Here is a 22673-nt window from a genome sequence, read left to right as displayed (position 1 = left end):
TCCGATAAGGTGTTTTGGAGTCTGTATGTTTCATCATCTCCTCTCTTGAATCGACAACTATACCATTGATACCATTGAAGCACGTGCAAGTTAGACGAGTCTATGTCGATGTTCATGTCGTAAAGTATATAAATCCAACTCAACAACACAACAAAACGAGATGAGCTAAATGTCTGTTGGGCTTATATATTAAATGGTAAATGACAACATATGAAACATTATATCATAGTTTTACATTAATGTACACAACAACTATCATGAAAAAGACAAGACAGTAGAGCTAAGAACCTTCTCCATAGCTTTACTGAGTTTTTCAATCATTTACAGAGATCATCTTGATGTTTGTTTGTTTGTTTGTTTGTACTTTGTCATTCAATCATCAGCTTGGCCTGCCATGCCCTCGTCATTTGAGGAATAATCATCTTCACTCAGCTCCTCATCACTAGATTTCTCCTCAGGAGCAGCTCCAATGTCTTCTGGCTTTGCATATTTCTCACAGAATTCTGGACAAGCATGATCGAAATGTAAAAAAGAAGAACGAGATAGGGGAGTTTTACAGGTCTCGAACCATGTAGAGTTTCGGACGTTGGGTCAGGTTGGGGGACGGGGGAGGAAACTAATCAATACGACTGCTATAATGTGGCTGCTAAGTTTCTAACCATTAGATGTACGAGAGATCGAAAAGTGAGTATTAACGATGTATCCGAAGTGACAACCATATGGTCAATATCAATAATTTCGTAATCAGAACACAAAAGGGTTTGGCAAAATGGAGAAGGGAATGAGTGTCAGCGAGGACGCTAAATCTTAAATCGGTTGGGAAGGAGAACGAAACATTCTTTATAAGGGTGTGGAAACCTCTCCCTAGCAGACGTGTTTTAAAAATCTTGAAGGGAAAGCCCAATAGAGGATAATATATGCTAGCGGTGGGGTTGGGCTGTCACACGATGAAGCTCACGGCTAGTAAGTTTATCATGTGGATTAGCACAACATCAACAACCAAAAATCGAGTTTGCAATAAGAAAATTCTCAGCCATTATCATATAGAAAAACTACTAAATCTAGTTTTCGTGTTACCACCCGAGCCAATGGATTAAAATTCGTTCAAACTACCAAATCTTCAATAGAACTTAAAAGTACCTTTTACTCTTTGCTCGTATGCAGTCCGATCACGCATCATTACTGCAGCAGCTTCTCCATTCAATGGGTCGGACGGGTTGGGATACAAGAGAAGTTGTGGAAGAAACACATCGAAAACATTTACAAGGTCTGTACAGCATAAAAAAAAAAAACCGAATTAGATCACAATTCCTCGGTTCCATTGCAGCATTACAATATCCACAATGTAAAAACCAATTGGTCACCATAATACATAATCCCAAAAAGAAGTTTCCTACCAAACATAGGGCTCCATGTCTGGTTGATAACATCCAAACAAACCGAGCCCGACCTGCAATTCATACACATCGATATCAACAGCCTGCCAATAGTAAGAGCCAATGTAACAAGTTTCGACGTCGAAGTCAGTCGACTCACATTTCATCAACATTTGGATGATAAATTTTGTTGACAAAGCCAATTGAAGGTGACTTGTAAGGATAAGCATCAGGCAACTCCACCTTAATCCTCCACACACCTCCTTCATAAAGACCTTCCAATTTCAAGGAAATCACATAAGAAATCCTTGAATCCAAATTCATATCGCCTAGAATTGTCTAAATCAACGGTGCTTAATTTCAGAAGGGAAAGCCAGCAAGAATTAAGAACAAGTTCTAAACACCAAACACCAAACACTCTAGATATAGAAGAACAAAACTACAAAGCCTCAAAACAATAATCATAGGATTACAAAGTTCTTAATCCATCTGGAAAAGGGGGGAATCAGAAAGAGACAGAATCAACAAAATTAACAAAACCCTATTGAAAAATCAAAGAAGGATATAGAAGATTTACTGTCTTTAGGTCCATGGAAGTCGACATAGAACTCTTGCATGCTATCATTGATCGTTTCGACCTTATAATCGCTCATCATCCTGATTCAAAATCAGCAGAGTCAAAGCAGAAGGGTAAAAGAAGAACAGAAGAGAAGAGAACGGTCGAATCGGAAGGCATTGAAGGTGGAAAAACTTACAGTTTCATCAAATCCATCTCGCGGCGCTTGCTTGGAGAAGACATGGATTAGGAACCGAGAGAGAAAGTGGAAAGAAAGGCAAGAAACGAGCGGAGATAGGAAGAGAAAGGAGATTTCCTTCGAACACGGAAGCAGTGAATCAAGGTGTGGCGATTAGAAGTAAAAGAAGAGTCAAATTGTTGGGTTGAAGAGAAATTAATGGAATTTTATAGAAGCTTTGTTCTTGGGAGCTATGGAAGAATTGGGAGATGGCTAAGTTGAGATTCTTGGAGCTTGCCACATTCTCATATAAACGTAATATAATTTCTTTTATTTATTTATTTATTTTTTATTTATTTATTTTTTTATTTATTTATTTATTTATTTAGATGATTGTTAATAAAAAATAGGTTATGTACGTTGGATTTTGTTATAAATTTTAATCAATAAAATTTAAAATTAGTCTGTTAGTTTAATTTTTTATTTTTATTTTCGAAACAAATTAGTCTATATTGTGTGAATATTCACGCATTTTTTATTATTTTTTATTATTATTATTATTATTATTATTTGGTATAAAAATTAACTTTATACTAAATTTAAGTTTTATTGAAGATACAAATAGGGGTATTTATGTAATTTGATGATTTGAACGATTTGAACGATTTGAACGATTTGAACTGTCCATGTGAAATCCCATATTGGTTGGAGAGCGAAACGAAAACCTCTCTCCAATGAATGCGTTTTAAAACTGTGAGGCTGACGGCGATATGTAACGGGTCGAAACGGATAATATCTGCTAGTGGTGGACTTAGGTTGTTATAAATACACTAGATGCCATTAGAATTGCGCAATTGAGGTTGAGGGTGTTTGGGCGAGAGTAGTACTAAGTTGGGTGACTTGGAAGTTCTTGTGTTGCACTCATTTTTGGGTTAAAGTGGACAATATTTGCTAACGGTGGATTTGGACTGTTTCAAATGGTATTAAAGCCGTACATTTGGTTATGTGACAACAAGGGCGTTGGGTCCTCAAAGGTTGTTGAGTGGAACAGAAACATCTTCCTAGTAGACACGTTTTAAAACAGTGAGGCTAATGGCGATACGTAACAGGTCAAAGTGAACAATATTTACTAGCGATGAGTTTGAGTTGTTACAATCCAACCTAAATCATACGAGTTTTTGATTAGGTTAGATTTTTCCTTTTGTTTCGGTTAGGTTGAATTTTTGGAAAATCAAATTTTTTGGTTCAGTTCATGGGTTAAAACTTAACTTTTTTTTTTTATCAAATCCGAAAATATGATTCACAACCCAGCTCGAACCTACCCTAATTTTGAGACTGGTATAAAAATTAAGAATATTTGACGTTAGTTAGTGATGTATTATGAGATTTTAGTTATTCATCTAACACGTGTTGCCGATAACTAAAAAAAATTCTAAATAATTGAAAAAAAAAAACCCGACCCAATCTAGCCCAACTTGAAAATAGAGGGTTGGATTTGTTGGATTATGAACCCTATTCGAGTCACCAACTCAACCAATCTATAATTTCGAGTTGGTCCAAAAAATTCTTGATTTGTATATGTTAGGATTAAAATTGTACGACTGAACTATAAAACTAAAATATAATAAAATTTAAAGTATATGAACAAAAAAAAAATAATGTTAAATTGTAGGATATTTTCGGTGTCTAATAAATCTTTAAACTTTTAATTTTACTTCAATAATTTATTAACTTATTCAACATTTTTTTTTTCAAATCCATGAATCTATGAATATAATATGTAATATTTTAAAATTTGAAAAAGAAAAATAATACCAATAATTATGAGAGGACATAAGTTTTAAAAATGGCCACAATTTAAAAAATAATTATATATATGCCTTAAAAATTTATAAAATTACTATTTTAGCTGTTGGAGTGAATTTTTATTTTGAAATTTAATTAATTATATATATATATATATATATATATATATATATTAATAATTTGATTTTTTAAGCTAAAATTATAGTAAAAAGCCACGTGTCAAATGAACATAAAATAATAGAAAATCCAAAATTAAACTCAATTATTTAACTTGTGAGACCCATTACTCAATATTGCAATAATAAAATGAGTAATTCAACCCTCACCAAATATTCAACATTAAAATTTAAAATAAATTATTTAAAAATTCCCAAAAATAATATAAAAATAAAAAACATTGGAATCTTCCATTATTAAAGAAGAAAATCATACTAATGGATAAGGAAGGTTTAGCATAGAGGAGACAGGTTTATAAATGGACACAAATAAAAATAATTTTTTAATTCCCACTTTCCTTTTAAACCGACCAATCACAGCCGTCCGATTCGGGATGAGTTTGATGATCACAAGGCTCTCCATCATTGCTTCATTTCGGAATCCGAAAGTAATCTATTGGTTTACGCTACTCATGATTGCACCTGATCTTAGCCGGCAAACCCATCATTTTTTAAAAAAATTTATTCACCTTTTAGTTCAAAATTAATAACGTTACCAATTAAATCTTGAAATTTCAAAATTGGATAATCTTCTTTTATTTTTCAATAAAGAATTATCTGATAAATTTCTAGCCTTTTATTTTTATTTTTTATTTGTAGAAAAACAAATTTATTTAAGACGAGAAAAAATAGATATAAAACACGAATTGTACTATTCATTTTTATTTACTCAATACGAATGTAATTAAATACATATTTAAAATCTTGTCATATAATAGATAAATTAACAAAAAGTAAAATAAATATTTTTATAAGAATTAAATAATTTTTTTGGGTGTATTTTATGATTAAATATATTTTTTTTTTATACAAAATCACGAGAAAAGATTATAGAATAAAAATTTGGAAAAAAAAAAAAATGATAAATTTTGAATATATCTATTTGAAATTATGTTAGAATGGAGTTAGATTTTTTTAATATTAATTTTAATTTTGTTTAAAAAGTATTTTATTAATTTTCAATTATTACCTAAAATTTAGAAAAAGAATTGAATAATTAAACCATTTTAAACCATAGGGATTTGGCAATTGCTAAGATTTGAAGATTCACATATTCCAAGTGTATTATTGAAAGTCTAAATCCTACCAATTTCAACCTTAATTCATTGGACTTACCAAGTTGTATGCTTCAAATTAATGCAAAACTAAGACGTCACGTTTCCTCCAAATTTAATATGTTTCTTAAGTACAATTACACCATTATTAACAATATAAAAATTATCTAAAAAATACTATATATAAATTTAAAGATAATCAATGTTTCTCTATATGCTCGAGCATATTATATTATTCTTCCAAACCCGAGTATAGTTTAACTCATTTTTTGACAAAGAAGTCAAAGGCTATAATCCTTTTTCTTCCATATCTAATGAAATGAAGTCTCGGGTCATTCTAACGATCTTTTATGGTATGTAATGAATGAAGGGAAATTTTTTCGAATCTTCGACTCTATTTTGAAACCTAAATAATTACAAAAGCATATTGCTAGTGTAATTAAACATACTTGTTCTTCATCATGAACACTCTACTTTTTTTTTTCTTCATTTTAATTCCATTTATGACAAATCATAACTCCTGATAAATGGAACTAAAATGAAAAACCAAGCTCAGATATACTATATTGCACAAACTGTATTTACATCCCCCCCACCAAAAAGGAACAAAAACAAAACAAAAGAAAGAAAGAAGAATCATTCTCCCAATTTTTCCCCCCATTCTATGTTCAGACGACAAATTCACAAAGAAAAGAGTGCAACAGGAATGAAGAAATCACTCATTATGGAAAAAGAAGAAAAGAGAACGAACTAAAAGAAACAAACCTGAAGCTTGCAGCTGGATGCAAAATCACGGGAACTTTATAAACCTATACTTTCAACTTTACTTTCAATGTCTTGTCACTAATCAATTGGAGGGCTAAAAACCATTTCCTGTATGTCAGAGGCAGATGATTAGGACATAAAGAAAGGTAATCTTGGTGGGTTACACGCAAATGAGTGGGGTGACAGATGATAAAAAGCATAAACTGCTGAAACAGACCTGATCGCACACAGGACATATATCACTTCTTTCCATCCATTCCAAAATGCATGCAAGATGAAAATGATGCTCGCATTTTGTTGTAAGTTTTGGATTCTCTCCGTCATACTCTGCATAAGACAATAGAAAATGATGACTAGGTGACTTGTTAGTCCAAGTAATTCAAATGAAATGGTACTGTGCAGTTGTCGAGAAAGCAACGATGTTGTGACTTGTTAGTTCAAGCAACTAAAATGTCGAACGTTGGCAATAGACATATAAGGTTAGAAAAATTCCATGGTTTGGTGGGTTGGTATAGGTAGCTAAACAAAGTTTTGGCAAAACTTCACCTTCCAAACAGATGGGACAAACATCCTCCTCTTCAATTGGTAAGACCACAGATTTCACACCCTTTGAAAGTTCGATTTCAGATTCCTTTAATGTGTCCACTTCAAAATCTGTATGCTTCTTGCAGTCTGACTCATCGCCGATGCCTTCACATTTGGCTGAAGTTTCCCGAGTGTTTATGCATGTTGTTTCTTGAATTGTATCGGAATTGGTAGTCTGAGCTGCAGCGTCATTCTTATTGCTGCAGATTTCTTGAGCCACAGGTGGAGTATGTGGATGTGTTAAAACAACATCATATGGCATAGGCAATGGAGGCGATCTATACGTGTCTGGGATTGATGTATCCAGATTTGTATCGACTAAAAGCCCCATTGGAAATGCTGGGGGAGCACTAAGTGGAGATGACAGGGGAACATGCTCCTCCGATGCTCTTGGGTACTGCATCAAAAGTTCAAAACTTAGATTCAAGTAAATTGAGATTTTGAGCAAGGAAATTGACAATGGGAAGAAAATTCCTTCGCCCATCATGTTAGTTAGCAGTTAAGGATAAATCTCAACCACTTACGAGATCAAAGAATAGAAACTGTAGCCTATGTCACGTTTATAACTTAAATTTAAATCGGCAACTTGCATTATTTATTCAAGTGTAATACACAAGCATCTCCTAGAATCACAGCCAATCTAAGTTGATTCATGCTAAGGCAGAAGACTTCTATGGAAAACACAAAGATGCTGAATTATACCATAAAATGCAAAAAATTACTTATAAAAAGAAGCTTCATTCAAGAATTCACTCTCGCACTGCAATCAGTTCAGTTTTGTGCCTCAAATGATGCAAGTTACGTTAACTTACAGGTTATAACGGAATACCTACAGCTACATGCATCTAGACATGCTGCCAATGATAATAAAGAAACGAATGAATACCAGATGATGGCTGCATTGTCCTTGCTTACGATAATGAATTTGATTGATAAGAAGATGACAATAAACATCCAATGAAAAATTCAATACTGACATAATAGTAGCCTGGTGCAATATTTGATTCTGTTTCTTTCGAAGAACAGCAGCAGCAGCAACCTCCCATTTCAGCTTACTTATCTACAACACACACCAACAAATCATCGCACTAGTAGCAATACGTCCTCAAAATTTTATGGACTGCCAACCCTGTTACAGAAAACATCCTAAATTAATTTAACTGCATAGTTCCCTCTGCACAATTTTCAGGAAAGACATGTCTAGTTTATGTAAAATCAAACACTCCATTAGGAGATATGAACAATGCACTGGTGTATTTGTCACAAAAGATGATTGATAATACGATGAGTGAATCATGGATTAACAAAGCTAGTAGTGATGAAATAATCATAAATTATGATAGGAGAAAGCAGTGACCAGAGTACACTGTAGCCTAGGTTATACTCAAGATTGGAGTTGAAAATCTCGCCAAGAGTTCGAACCTACACATAGGGCAAACACAAATGCTATTTTCCTTTCATACATAATTTATTTGTTTTGCGGAGAGGAGCAGGAATTTCATCAGACCACAATTGAAGCAAAGGGCAAAACAAGTCAAATAAGCAAGAACCTGCAGAAAAAAGCCATTTTCTGGCAACATATTCTGCTCTCATGAGCTAAAAAGAGGATTGTTATGATCTTGTAAGGCTTAATCATTTGAAATTAGTGACTGTAATTAGAGGACCCAAAATGAAACCAAAACAGGAACAAAATACTCCTGAAGAATCAGTATGACCAGAGTAGAGACAGATTCGTCTTCAATCATCCATTATGAATCTTACTCAGTCTGAATGAAACCACAAGAACATATTCACCTATCAATCTAAAAGAACAATGAAGGCAACTAAAGCAAAATAGACCAGAGTCAATGCAAACAAGAACTCAAGCGATACACGGCAACAGCAAAGTGACAAGAAGTGGAAAAATTCGGATTCTGGAGCAAAGGTTGATAGCGGTTGCAAACAAGTAAATCAAACAAATCATTCAAAACAATACAGCATCAGAGTAAACCTATAGAAACGAAAACGGAAAATCCAAAACCAGCTTAGCTCCAGAACCAGCCAAAAATCTCACGAATATACAACACGAGCTTCTGATCAAGCAGCGGTCATCAGAATCAAATTGAAAGCAAAAGAGATATATATTCAAGAAACTGGAATCTTACCGGTTAACAGCCGAAATCAATCGATTCGTAAAACGCGATTGAGAATTCAATTCGAATGGAAGAAAAAGAAATCACAGCGATGTGGACTCCTTTCCAAAACGCTCTTCTTTCCGTTCAGGCTATGGCAGAGAAGCACAAAACGCTGAGAAAGCTTCTCTCTCTGCAGAGAGAGAGAATGTTTGGGATGGTTTCGTGCGCGAGGACGACTTTCCACTGAGTATAAAGGTCAGGAAGAATCAAAAAGTAAATCCAAAAAAACGATATATAAATTAACAACAACAGTCTTCCTCCCGATTTTCTGCTTGGATGAAAGGAAAATGAACAATTTTCCTCTAGGTTTCGGCCGCCACCGCTGCCAGAGATAGACGGAGCCGCCGTGGAGTCGCCTGAAAGTCTAAACTTTCAACGCCGCCGCAGGAGGACTGAAAATTCGGCTCACATATCAAAACGGAATGAACTGATATCAATTTTATTTCATATCTTGTAGAAAACGTGTTTGGTTTAGGTTTATTCAGTTGGATTATTAATTATCTATATAAATTTATTTATTTTTGTTGAAATTATTTTATTTTATTTTTAAAAAATTAAATTAAAGATATCAATATTAAAATGAATTATTCGTCTTTGATTTTGTTTGTTTTAATGAATTTAGATATGTTTGGTTTGACTATAAATAATTAATTTGGAGAATTTTCTCCCAAATAATATATTTTCTTTATTTTTTAAAAAATTATATTTAATTAGTTTAAGTTAATTTTAATTTTGAAGTTTTAGCTTTCTCTATTTTGAATTAAAAAAAAAAAGATTGTGATAATATCCTTGTTTTATTATTTAATTTTTTACATTTTAAAAATGAAAAAAATGATTTTTTAAATATAAAATGCACTTTTTTAAAATAAAAAAAAATCTTGGATTTTAAAAGTACTTTTAAAATTTAAATAAAACAAATTTATTTTCTAAGATTATAAAATAAAAAACAAAAATATTAATAAAGGATTGAGAATAAAAGATATATTTTTAGTGTATTTAGATTAAACCACATATTTAGTAGATAATTATAACTATATTTATTTTATTGTATATAAATATATTAACATATTTTAAATAACTTTTTAATTAAAATTAAAATTCTAAACCGGCTACCACAATACGTCGCTATATTATTTTAATAAAATTTTTATTTTCATCTTTACTATTATTATTATTATTTATTGTAATATAATGCCCCATTTCATTCCTAATTGGGAAATTTATTTAAAAAAATCATAGAAAATGAAAAAATATATATATAAATGTATATATTCACTTTATCTGAAAACATATTTGATTTTGAAAAAAAAAAAAAAAAAAAAAAAAAAAAAAATCTTAGGCTTACAAAAAAAAATTGACTTAGGCCAATTAAAAGAAAGGCAGACACTATCTAGTTTCATCCCCATTATACTATTAACAGTTGTGGGATAGTGTATACTGAAAGTCTCTACGATAAGCACCGAGTGAAAGAATAGTTCAATCAAGGAATCACGAATCAAAGATTCGAGACTGAGTGAAAGAAGGGACAAAAGTTTACATGAGAGTAAATGAATTAAAAACAAAAAATGGATCACGAACCTGAAAGAGCCTTATATTGCGATACGAGTAACAAGAGCGTACTCAAGTATGGCAAAGCTTAAAATGCATGGGTCAAGGGTGCCTAATTAATGATAACAAAATCTAGAAATTTTGGATCTTCATCATTCCTCTCATTATCATAATTATCACAAGGGCATCAAATTTGAATTTGTAAGGTAGATTAGTACATTATAAATAAATGCCAACAAGATGCCATATTCCTTAGCTTTCACTTCAAGTAATGCAGTCTTAATGAAGTTATATATATATATATATAAGAATACTCGAGTTCGGTACAATTATGAATGACAAAAAATACGCACGAGTTGTATTTACAATTTCTTACAAATAAAGAGTGAAAAGCAAAAGAAAACGAAGAAGTTAAAACAAAATTGTTATCAAACGGCTCCCGAACGACAACATTTTTCATCGTTCACGAAATAACATCCAAAATCTCTTGTCCAAAGGATTTCTTCAACTTCCAAAATTTGCAGCAACAAGTTCACAAAACTCTTGAATCTGGGGAAAAATAATGAGGGAATCAACAGTCTAAGGCAAAGCTTGAACTCAATCGAAGTTCTTCAAGAGGGAAAAGTAGATATAAAAGAGGCAAGGCAGACATACCCAGCAGCATGAATTTACTAATACTAACAAAAAATCAGGGGTAGGAAAAGAAGAACAAGTAAAGCAGAGCTTAAATCATTCCTTGAGAAGGGTCTCCAAGGCATCAAAAAGGAGTGGTGCCATGTCAATGTTCGGGGTTTTGATGGCGCATTTCAGTCCCGGGGTTCCGATAAGCGCAGTCAATTCGATCAAGAAAGGGATTCCTCTGGGAATTTTGGTAGAGAAATAGAAAACGTCTTGGTTTGTGTGTTTCCTTTTAGCAATGAAGAACATGTTTGTAGCAGCCAGTCGTTCCAGAACAGCCTCCATATTGGTTAGAACAATGGCAGGGAAATCCTTGGAAACTTCATTTGAATCTGGGAGGGACCTCCAAGTCTACAATGGAGAGATGATAAATGCCACAATTAAGACCGAATACCCAATGAACGATTTGTCCAATTAGACGAAAAAGTAATCTAAAACTACGTTTCCTCCAACTCCATCATCAGATCATAATTTCAATAATTTGTCCACTTTACTACGGGTTGATTTAGCCAATGATCTCGAAACAATGAGAGTTCGTTATAAATGTCATTTCTACTAAAATGAGAATTTGTAAAAAAAAAGAGATGAAAATTCAGGCACCCCAAATTGTAAATCCACAGTTTGTTCGACACCATTACTCGGTCGTCCCTCCTAAGTGTGCATTCTACGTTAATAAACGGACTCGAGGAGTAAGCAAAACAAGAAATCAACATGATATTTATGATAAACAATGCAGCTGAAAACACTCATATTGCCACCAACAAAATAATAATGATAATAAATAAAGGAAATTGCAACCATCAATTTTACCTCAAGAAAGTTTGCACGTTCCATCCTCCCGTCATCGGTGAAGAAAACGTGCATTGAGATTTTATCATTGAAGTACCACACTGGCTGCTGATTGTTCTTCACGGCTACCTGCAAAAGTGAACTTGGGGGACCTTGAGACATATTTTGGAACACTACCATAGGCAGGAGAGTACTAACAATTGACCCAGGCTGCATCGATGGAACCTATGAATAGTAACACAACAAGTTAGTTTCATCCGTGGACAATCGACTCCATACAATATGCAAATCTACCTGCAAGGGTCCTGCAGGGGCGAGGCCAAAGGTATTCTTGTTAAACTGGATCATGAATCCATCCAATGTAATCTGTGTATTGTTCTCGAACAATAAACTGTAAAATACTTGACCGTCCAATCGTGTGAGCTGGGCACTAATTTGTAAGCCTTGACCAGCTGATGCTGGTAGCAGGATAGGCAATGGAGGGCTGCAAGCCAGAATTACAAAAGCTCATTAAGGGTAATGCATTTTTCATACACACCCATACACTTTTTTCTTTCTTTAATAAAAGTCATATTCATAAACTTATTCCCATGAAAATGTTCATCACTGTGATCAGAAACCTTCGAAGGGCCTTACTTTACCATCAAACAATATTTGTTCAGTTGCAGTATTTCAGACACTACTTAAGATTCTTAGGCCAAAAAGTTAATGCAAGCTACCCATGATTTAATCGCATACCCACAGATAAGAAAGTATCAATTCACTCACTCAGCAGAAGCAGCAGGCTGATCAAAAGGGACAATAGCATTATTATCCAATCCAATCAGGTCACCAAGTAAATCCGGAACTGAAACTGGAGGTGGAGGAGCAACTAAGCCAAGGGCCAGTCTCTTTGGTACTGAATTAGGTGCATCTGAGGTAGTTGGAGGCAATGCACCACCAGCGTGGGCAGGAGATTCTGAATACCCTGTGTCACTGCCTTCAGGAAAATCTTCTTCATCTGTTCTCTGAGCAATCTTCGTACGGGTAACAAATGCTTCAGGGGGCTTGTGATATACAGACGATAAAGTGGCAACATTGGCAAGGAGCTCATCTAGGAGCGAGGAATCAAGCAGATTTGAATCATCGCCAATCACAGGCTTCTCGGAAAGAACCACATCCTTCGCTGCCTGCAAAATAGAAACTACTGGATAAACTGAATTCATGTACCTAGCTATTGTATCACAAGTGAGGTGGGGTTGGTTGTTTGGATTCTAATAATTTTTTTTTTAAATAATATAATCATGACATGTACTCGGTTTCTCCCCGTCACATATGCTTGAGGATGAATCTTTAAAACAAAACCCATGGTTCTACCCAAAAGCCTATAGTTTATCCTCAAATAAATGGCCATACATTGGATGTTATAATCACAGTGAAGCTGAAAAAAATGATGTGCATAATGTAAACCTCTGGATCAGTTGATAGGAGCCGCCAATAGATATATGCACGGTCCCGCAGATCAGGATTGTCTGTCTCCACAGTAGCATTGTTCAAAACAACCTGTAAATTGACAGGAAGTAAATATTCATTGGGTTGATATCTAGAGACCATAAGTACAGGGCACTAGACGATTTCACAGTTCTACCATACTACGATTTTATCAGAGAGGCCATGGCCATTGTGCTCAGACTGACGATGATTACTAACAGAAATGATGAACACAAATAAACTCCATCGGTTTCTTACCCCCACCCCTACCCAAAGAAATATAAAAGACTAAAAATAAAAATAAAAGGTCCATCTTAATAAGAGTTTGTCAGTAACTATTTTGATATTTTTAGCATAAATCAGCTTTTATAATAATTAGCAACAGTAATTCTCTGATTTTTTCCGATTACAAACAGATTTTTCCATGTCAGTGCCTAAACACATGAAGAGAATTGCTGGAGGCAATAACTCCGTGATACATGGAAACTAAACTCATTTGCAATCGTAACAAGATGGCACAACCTGTATTTCACCAATGGATTTGGGAATTGAAAATTACGCTGGTAGAGAAAAGACCTGAATCATCTGCTGTGGTCCCTCAGTTGGCTTCTTAAGAAAAAGTTTGACAGTTGCAGTCAGCAATTGAAGCTGGACTTGTGCAGGTTCCTCGGGGAAATTCTCCAAGAAGCTTTCAAGAAGTTCATCTGCATTGTCAATTCTCTCCGCATACTCTCCAATAATCCAGATCATTGATGCCTTGAGCCAAGGGACAAACATATGATAAAAGTGTGACTTCAAGAGATGGAACCACTTGTGCTATTGATATAAAATTGCACCACTATTACCTTGGCTTCTGGCTCATCCAACGTATCTAAGCTTTCACAGAGTGTTGCAATGATGGACTCATAACTGTAAACAGAATAGAAATTCACATGAAGTCAGAATGATGAATTGATCATTCAACAGCGAAAGTCAAAGTTGAAGGAATGAAAAAAAATGCTTACGTGTTAGGATATCTCCTAAAAATATCCTTGATAATTATAATAGCCTCTTGAACCACGTGGTTGACTTTAATTTTGATCAGCTCGAGCAACACACTTATGCATCGTTCAGCAGCTCTCTCTAGCTTGATTGCACACCTACCAATGGCACGGACAGCTTTTCTTACAAAATCTACATCTACTTCAGTGGCATACTCCTTGAACTCCAGCAGAACCTATCAATATCATAATCAAAAGGGTGTCATTATAGAATGTTCTATAATATTTATAGACATACTGAGGAATAGATAATGCTGAGGAAGAAAGTGTACCTGGTCTATATTCCGTTCAGATGCAAGCTTAATCAAGATCTCTAACTTCTCCATCTTTACATAGATTGGATCGTTGTATTTACAGAAGAAAACCTACAAAATGGGAAGAAAGCAAAAAAGATAAAAGGGAGAGTAGCGGTAAGCTTCTTAGCAAACAGGATGTACTAATCTTCCAGTTAATTTTACATCCATCTTTACTAAAAATTACAAGCTAGCATCATGGTGGCAAAATTATCACCGACCTTAATTTCATGTGCAAGAATAGTAGGACGTTTCTGTACTATAAGGTTGATATTTCGCAGTGCAACATATTGTATCTCGGGTTCCGCCGAAAGCAAAGTAACAAGAGGAGGAGCCATCTTTTTGCAAAGATTTCGAACTACATCAGCGCTACTGATCAGTTCCATTTGTTGAAGAATCATCTATCAATAAGGAGAAAATAGAAAAAGAAAGATGAACAATATTAGCTAGTTGAAATAACTAAGACTTTCTCAAAATCACCACCATAGATATGGTGGAGAAAATCAATTACTTAACATATCCACCTTCACAGCTGACAGAACAACAGCACAGTTAGCATGTTGTAGCCGTGGAGTAACTCTCTCTATTATATTTTCTGCTTCACGACAATCCTCTGCTTTGAATCTAGAAAGTGCGTCCAGTATAAAAACTTGACCCCACCTGAAGAAAAAATCAGGGTACATAATTATTTTCAGGAAAAAAAAAAAAAATTGAAGAAAAAAATACAGCAGAAAAGAATTTCAAGGGATGTCCTTCCCACAAAAACAAAGAAGCCATTATCATTCTGACTCCATGATGATAACATTAAGAACTACCATCCAGTTTATGTTTTGTGTGGAATTGGGATAGTTACACTAAGGTTGAGAACTGTGAGTTTGACTTTTCGAGAAGGGCAAAGTTTGGTGACATGCTAATTTTTTTCCTATTTTGGGGAGAGAGAGAAACAATAGATTTTTTTCAAGGCGTGGAAGGGTCGTATGACAAAGTTTGAGAGACAATGAGGTTCAATGTCTCCTGGCATTAGTCACTAGGTCTTTTTGTAATTATGATTTTTGTTTGATTTTGGTGGATTGGAGTCCCTTCTTGTAGGTTGTTGTTTTGGAACTCCCTTTTGTTGGGCTTGTTTTTTGTATGTCCTTGCATGTTCTTTCATTTTGCTCAATGAAAGCTGTTTCTTTAGAAAAAAAAAAACAAGCATTAAGAACTATCAAGGGATGTTCTCCCTGCAAAAATGCAGAAGCAAGAATGATGATAACATTACTCCCCCAACATAGCCTCCATGACTAAATGTAGCACTAAAATACAGACACTCCGTGAAGTTTGTGGTGCACGTAGGGACTTAGATTACTTTCAATTGTGCAATTTATTGCATATTTTTAAAAGAGATCAATTTTCTTATATTTCATTAAGAAAGAATCAGCTGTAATAAATGAAAATTAACCACGAACAATTATCTTCTTATTTGACGTCTTTCACAGAGTATTAATAAAGAGTTTTACACAGTTTGAACAAAGCAAAGGCCGCACTTACTCAGTACACTCATTCAAAGCTGTGAGAAGTTTTGACAGTGTGTGACTTGTGATCTCAAAGATGGGTCTGCTACTATTCTCCTGTATCTCAGCAAGAGCAGCCACGGCATTTGCAACAACCATTGGATTGTTATCTGATATTAAGTCTTTGAGAGATTCCAAAAAACCTCTGTCCTCAACTAACTCAGCATTTATATCAAAAAGTTTGGCAACACAGATGGCAGCTGTCTTGCGGACATAAGGGTCATCATCCTGTCATAACATTAAAAAACCAAAAGATTAGATAATTGAGTCAAAATTCAGAACCCAATAAAAAAATCCTCACCTCCTAACCACAGGCATTTCAGTCCATTGAAAGAAACGAAAGAGAGAATTTGTAAACAAATCAAGCAATGACGATGCATTGAGAATCAGAAACAAATACTGAATTTAGATAGCAAAAAATATGAAAATGAGCCAAAAAAAAAACAACCTTAAGGCATCTCTGAAGAGGATCACACAAGTATTCTGTAATTTTATCCACACGAATGCATCCCATTGTCCTTACGGCCAACGCACGAATTAAAGGATTCGGATCTTGTGAATCCTGCACAAATATACATTAGTCAAATTGCTCCTAAAATTTTCTAACACAGAGTCAGATGCATGATGTGTTTGACCTATTCGGTCTCATATTTTGAAAAATAAAATACAGTTAAATTTAATCGAGCAGATTAACTTCAACATTCATTCTTCTATGCAGACTGGGGTCCATTTATACGGAACTTTCATATGCCAGGTCTATATTCTAGAGCTTCTACAGCACACAAACAAAAGCTATCACAAAATTCAACTTCTGTGAGAGAGCAAAATTCAACTTCTGTGAGAGAGCAGGAGTTCTAAAAAAAAACGGACTAGATGCTTTCTCCCCTGGCTGTTGACAGCAAACGGTTTACAAACTCCATAAATGGAAATCAGAAAATCAGCAACTCAAAAGGTGATGATACAAATATATGGTAATTTCATAGGTATTGGGCACAAATATTACGAACTCCCCCCAAAAAATGAAAACAGTACGATAGGGGGAACCAGAAAAGATGAAGAACCTCCATCTCTCCTGGAGCAAAACTTTGCTTTCTGTCTTTCTTTTTCATATTTAGCAGGACCCTCCAGAATATTGCGTTTTTAAGAAAACCTTAAATAAAGTACCAAAATTAAGCAAATAAATAAAATAGTACTCTATGTATGTGCTGTTCCATAAGTATTACATCACATATGGGGTGGAGATTTGAACATACAATCTTTTAAAGAAAATAGAAATGCCTTAACTTCTAAATTATACTCTTGTTGGCATGAGGGCATGGTAAATCACTTGACTTCCGTGTCTAAACCAGAAATAAAGATAATATAATTTGCCAAAAAGAAAAAATTAAGAAATTTCAGTACATACTTTAACAAATGTGTTCACTGCTAGAATGGCTAGATCAGGCTGGCTTTTGGCATAATTAATTAGATACAAGTAAACCAGCTTTTTAAGCTCCAAATTTTCAGTCTGCATGCAGTTTACCACGTCTGTGAAAAGTGACGATACATCCTTCCCAACCGTCATTGCAGCAATGACCTTTTTAACAGCATCTTTTCTTTTATCCTGCAAAATGTTTTAAAAGCTACTTCTGAAGAGATGCACAGTTAAAACTAAAAACAAACACCTTTTTTCTACTACCAAGACCTAATTCCAGAGGTATGAGACTTCACGCCAAAAGGAAGCATATCATATAGCAAGAGTTTGATTCAGAAACCCCTAAATCCAAAATTTGATACTCATGGTAAAAAACGAAAAATCATATGTCCTGACTACGGTTTAACTTCTAAGTATTAACCACACATACCATCAGTTCATTAGTTACTGAGAAAAAGTTATTGAGCATATTTGATCATAAAGAGCCCTATAGTTGGAAATGAGAGGTGAAGAAGCTATAACAAAAGGTCCAACCATAAACTGTTGGGAAAATACAAACATAAGCAGTACTCCCTACTGGATTCAAACATTTAAGTTTCCTCAGATTTCTTATCGTCATGGCCTGATTACAGTTGATCATCGACATCTAAACTACATGGAGACATATACCGAATTATTTTTTTAAACAAGAAACAACTTCTCACTGATAGAATGAAAAATATTAAAAGTTAACGGGGGTAAGAACTCTCAAAGGGTATGAAAAAGAACAATTAAAAACAGAAAAGAAAACCTTATAGAGATCACCATGAACAAGAACTTTTCATGTACCTAATTGACTCAATAATTGACTTTTGCTACCATTTTGAGACACTTGAAAAAACTAGGGAGAGCCTTCCAAATCTAGCATTATTGAGCTCTTGTTTGTATTGGAAAAGAATCTCAAACTTCTTTTGTAGATAATACTACTCTGCAAAGAACCACTCAATGATGAATCAATTTCAACTTCCCATCAAGTTGTGCAATCCAAGCTGAAAGTTTATCCAATAAAGCGGAACTTGACTCCACAAAGAAAGATTCGATAAGCAAGACAAAGGAATGCACCAGTGGACTATTTGAGGAGAGAAGACGCAGCCCCTAAAAGAATATATAGGTGAATGAATCATCAATAAACTACCATGGAGTTAGTGCAAAAACAAAAAAATCTTGAATGAAGACAACCGAAAGTCTTCTTGGAAAAGAAAACACCTTAAAAACTTTATACTTAATGTTTCATTCCTCTTCCATATTAATGCAACCTTGAACAAAGAGAATTTATTTGATAAACGAGGAGACTAAAAGCTTCATCGTCATGCATAATTCAAAACCGAGCCAACTTGAAACTTGGGCTCCATGGAGAATAAAATTCGAATTTGAACTTAATGCTGCTATACAAGACCTTTGCAATCTAGAATGAAGATAGCCGAAAGTCTTCTTGGAAAGGAAAATGTCTTATAGACTTAAAACTTAATGTTTCACTCCTCATGCCCTTTGCAACCTTGAACAAAAAGAATTATTTTATACAAGAGAAGAATAAATGTTTCATCTTCACACAACTTAAAACTTCGGCTACTCGAAGAATAAAAGCCGAAGTTAATGTTGACACAATACTTCATAAAGACAACCTCAAACAATGAAAGGACAATTAAATATTGAAGAGACTTAAACTTCTCTTATAAACAAAGGTTAAAGGCAAAATCCTCGTGAGACATGGCCCCAAAATAAAAATTAATGTTGACACAACGCTTCACAATCCTCAAGTTGTGCCAATTAAGACAGCCTCAAATACTTCAAAATGCAATAAAACCGAAGCAAATAAAAACAAGCTTCAAAGGACAACTTCAATGACGGCAGAAAGGGCAACAAATGAAGAGATGCGTGCATGGAGGAAACTCGATAGACCACTGTATAAAAAGTTAAATTTCCAACTATGAGTCACTAATAAAACTCTTCTCTTGTCAAAATCTCCAACTATGAGTCATAAACCAAATTCTCTACAGATGTTTTTCCTATAACATCAATGACTCTTTGATATGCTTATGGAAGGACATAGCTGTAATGCCTCCTTACTGGCGAACCCGATTCACGATCGCTACTACTGACACTGATAAATTTTAAAAGAAAATGTTTATAGTTTAATATTAGTTAATAACATAGCCATGATTTACATATATTTACAATAAAATCACACAACTATAAACAAGTTCAAAATAGAGAAACATGGAGTTTTAACACAAAACAGACTTGGGTCTAGACAAAATCTCTAAAGCCTCCGGCTCGTCCACACAGTTGTATTGGTCACGCTGCATCTCGTATATCTTAAAAGAAAATTAAAAATAATTTTGGTGAGTAATTAATTTACTCGGTAAGTAGTTAACTTGTAATTAACCAGTTACATTAATGATCTTATTATTAACTTTAAAATTTCCAATTAACAGCCCATCTAGAGTTTTCGATTCGGGTCGGGTTCACGATCCAACCATCAATTCATTTCATAAGCTTGGATCACCTATTCCAGTGCCGACTCGAGTTCACTGCTCGTGTCGCCTCTTGCATTGCTACCAGTGAAGGGCATCCTTTCAAAGGTGAATATTTTTTGTTCCCAAAGAAGTTTTGGGGGTTTTAGGTGTTGATGCAGATCTCACGGTATAATGATTAACCTTTTCCTATTTATTCTCTACTTATGCTTATTATGAATTCTGAGCTGATGTGTAAGACACGTTTACAATCAAATACGACCTGTCTAGAGTTTTCTCTTTGGATTAGGTCCTCGATCCAACCATCCATTCATTTCATATGCTTGGATCGCCTAACCTGATTCTAGCTCGAGTTCACTACTTGTGTCGCCTCTCACGTAGCTAATAGTGATGGGCTTCCTTTCAAGGATGCGTGTTTTCTGTTCCCACAGAAGCTTTGGGGTTTTTAGGTGTCAATGCAGGTCTCACTTTTCCTATTTTTCTCTATTTATGCTTATTATGAATTCCAAGTTCGTAACACTCTCTCGGTCAAATACGTCCCATCTTCTAGATGCTCTGGCGGCCTGAAATAGCTCATAGCCTGACAGTCAGGAATACTCATGTCCTTAACTTAGAACTCAACGCGTCGGTCAGGGGGTTCAGTGGGATATAATAAACTAATGGGCAACATGCCCTCCCAACCTATCGTCCATTCAACTATAGGTGTACGTGAGGTCTAATTACAACTAGAGTTCGCTTGACGAATCCTTAGTGGCTCCTACATTATACCATCATAAAAAGGGCATTTCTCGTGCATATCACATAATATGATAAGCTCATAAGCATACATTAGAGGCACAAAGCATACACGATAATCACGAATCCCTACCATGCTTGAACTCTACTCATGTGAACATATTTATCGATACTTAGGTCATGCAAATAACATTATTTCCACATCTATGTCCTTGATCACATGATCAACATGCTTAGCACATATAACAAGTTAACACTTGTTTAGAAGCCTCGATACACTACTTACTTGTGTCGCTAAATCCCTTTCTTACATAAAACATTACAAACTCGGCTATTACTCCTCAATCTTCACCAATTAAATCTATAATTAATAACTTTTAGGGTCAATATGAATAGATCGACAGAAAAGACAAATAGAAGACGAACGAGACGAACCAGGATCCACCACGTGCCCACGTGCTCACTCCCTCGGCCACGTGTCTGCAGTTGTCTTCTTCTTGGCGCCCCTGCACTTTTCTAGAACTTTTCCAAAACACCCATCATGTCCTCGAACTTGATTCTTTGGCTACGTTCATTATCTTTTATCGATTTCTTCTATAAAAATGTAGATCTCATTCCCACAAATCTATTGAGACAAGTTTGAGCATGTCTTATGCATCGTATATTAAGATATTGACATTCAAAGCTACAAGTTTCACACAAACTTACCCTTTCATTTTGCTTCCCAACTTGGCTCGATTTCACGCTTTTCCTCAAATTGAACTCGCGAGGACATAGCCTTCAGCCTTCTGAACATCCCTCTTGCTTCAATCAGCCAAAAGAACGCGTAAAACTCCACAAATTCACACATAAGCTCACTCTTCACATGTGTTTTATTTTTCCTCTTTCCTTTCTGCGTTTGTTTGTCAAATCCCATTCCTTAACTCACTGTTTAGCCAAACCGTGGCTTTACATCCACTTAATCCTTCTCCTAAGCAAGGTAGAAGACACACATTGCATTCCAAATCCGAAACACGTGGGTGTGCACTGCTTCTCCCTCCTTCGCTGGCGTTTCAGCCGTTTCCTTCTGTTTTTTTTTTTTAATTACAGAATATTACAATAACTCAAGGTATTCAGACACTAGCTTTGACAAAGAATATGTCAAACACCAAACCCAGCAGATCTTCGAGTCAACCATACAAGACGATGATTTCAAAAAAAAAAAAAAAAAAAAAAAAACAAAAAAGCACCTGAACTATCGATCAACTGAATTCATATAGATCACGGATCACAAACCGAAAAGCTAGACAAAATGCTGAACAACAAACACCCAGACATTGAATAAGCAATACAATTTGAAGCAAAAACGGGGTACAGAGAAAGACAGATAGAGAAATGCCTTGTACTGAGAATTAAGCTCCTCTTTGAGCTCGGGGATTTCACCCTTTTTGGTGGTGGAAAAATACTTGGAGTTGTGCGCGCTCATCTTTGTCTGTGAGATCCCGAATTGTGAGAGTCGAGCAAATCAACCTGAAGAAGACGAAGAAATGGAAGGAATAACCGAACTTCGTCGACGAAAGAAACCGCTGTGCTTTCGACTTTCGTCTCGATTGCCACTAAAACTACAAATATTAATAAATTATAAATTTATTTATTTTTAAATAGTTTTTTTTTAAATACCTCATAAAAAGTATTTTTTAGAACCAATTTAAAAAATTTAAGGAAAAAAAAATTAAAATAAAAAAAAACATAATTAAATTATAAGATATATAATAGTCATTCTTAAAAAAAAAAAAAAAATATATATATATATATATATATATATATATATATATATATAATTCTATATATTATAAAATTTAATATTACATCATATTTTTCAATTCAATTTACATATTTTTAACCTATCGTAAAAACAATAATAGGCACAAACGGAGACAGTTAATATAAT

At 34.5% G+C, this 22673-nt stretch overlaps 3 protein-coding genes across 7 annotated transcripts; all 3 read right to left on the bottom strand.

The window, feature by feature from the left end:
• Positions 1-161: 161 nt before the first annotated feature.
• LOC111808064 (ubiquitin-conjugating enzyme E2-23 kDa) lies at positions 162-2398 on the bottom strand. Its single transcript, XM_023693848.2, has 6 exons — positions 2132-2398; positions 1954-2033; positions 1537-1651; positions 1398-1450; positions 1141-1269; positions 162-503 (listed from the first exon to the last, which is right to left on the bottom strand). The coding sequence occupies exons 1-6, from the start codon at positions 2173-2175 to the stop codon at positions 373-375; spliced, it is 552 nt and encodes a 183-aa protein (XP_023549616.1). The 5' UTR covers positions 2176-2398; the 3' UTR covers positions 162-372.
• A 3327-nt stretch (positions 2399-5725) lies between these two features.
• Positions 5726-9166, bottom strand: LOC111809283 (putative E3 ubiquitin-protein ligase RHB1A). Of its 2 annotated transcripts, XM_023695726.2 has the most exons (5): positions 8681-9166; positions 7514-7665; positions 6498-6933; positions 6169-6278; positions 5726-6059 (listed from the first exon to the last, which is right to left on the bottom strand). In XM_023695726.2, the coding sequence occupies exons 2-5, from the start codon at positions 7580-7582 to the stop codon at positions 6030-6032; spliced, it is 645 nt and encodes a 214-aa protein (XP_023551494.1). In that variant the 5' UTR covers positions 7583-7665; positions 8681-9166; the 3' UTR covers positions 5726-6029. The 2 variants fall into 2 exon arrangements, with proteins under 2 accessions (XP_023551494.1, XP_086985616.1); XM_087129490.1 differs by lacking the exon at positions 8681-9166 and having other exon boundaries at positions 7423-7559.
• Positions 9167-10530: 1364 nt separating this feature from the next.
• LOC111809200 (beta-adaptin-like protein B) lies at positions 10531-22333 on the bottom strand. Of its 4 annotated transcripts, XM_087116998.1 has the most exons (18): positions 22122-22330; positions 21452-21809; positions 21179-21368; positions 18324-18629; positions 17487-17684; positions 16530-16643; positions 16059-16309; positions 15053-15188; positions 14750-14929; positions 14508-14600; positions 14200-14411; positions 14041-14104; positions 13772-13951; positions 13175-13267; positions 12494-12894; positions 12020-12209; positions 11747-11950; positions 10531-11287 (listed from the first exon to the last, which is right to left on the bottom strand). In XM_087116998.1, the coding sequence occupies exons 5-18, from the start codon at positions 17643-17645 to the stop codon at positions 10988-10990; spliced, it is 2577 nt and encodes an 858-aa protein (XP_086973124.1). In that variant the 5' UTR covers positions 17646-17684; positions 18324-18629; positions 21179-21368; positions 21452-21809; positions 22122-22330; the 3' UTR covers positions 10531-10987. The 4 variants fall into 4 exon arrangements, 3 of the variants coding, with proteins under 3 accessions (XP_086973124.1, XP_086973123.1, XP_023551355.1); XM_087116997.1 differs by lacking the exon at positions 18324-18629; XR_002817181.2 differs by lacking the exons at positions 18324-18629; positions 21179-21368; positions 21452-21809 and having other exon boundaries at positions 10531-10807; positions 10913-11287; positions 22122-22333.
• Between the last annotated feature and the right edge of the window lie 340 nt (positions 22334-22673).

This window comes from Cucurbita pepo, chromosome 13, assembly GCF_057944985.1.
Source record: "Cucurbita pepo subsp. pepo isolate OVF chromosome 13, ASM5794498v1, whole genome shotgun sequence".
Lineage (NCBI taxonomy): Eukaryota > Viridiplantae > Streptophyta > Magnoliopsida > Cucurbitales > Cucurbitaceae > Cucurbita > Cucurbita pepo.
Note: the sequence above shows the minus strand (reverse complement) of the source record. Positions and strands in the feature narration are given on the sequence as shown.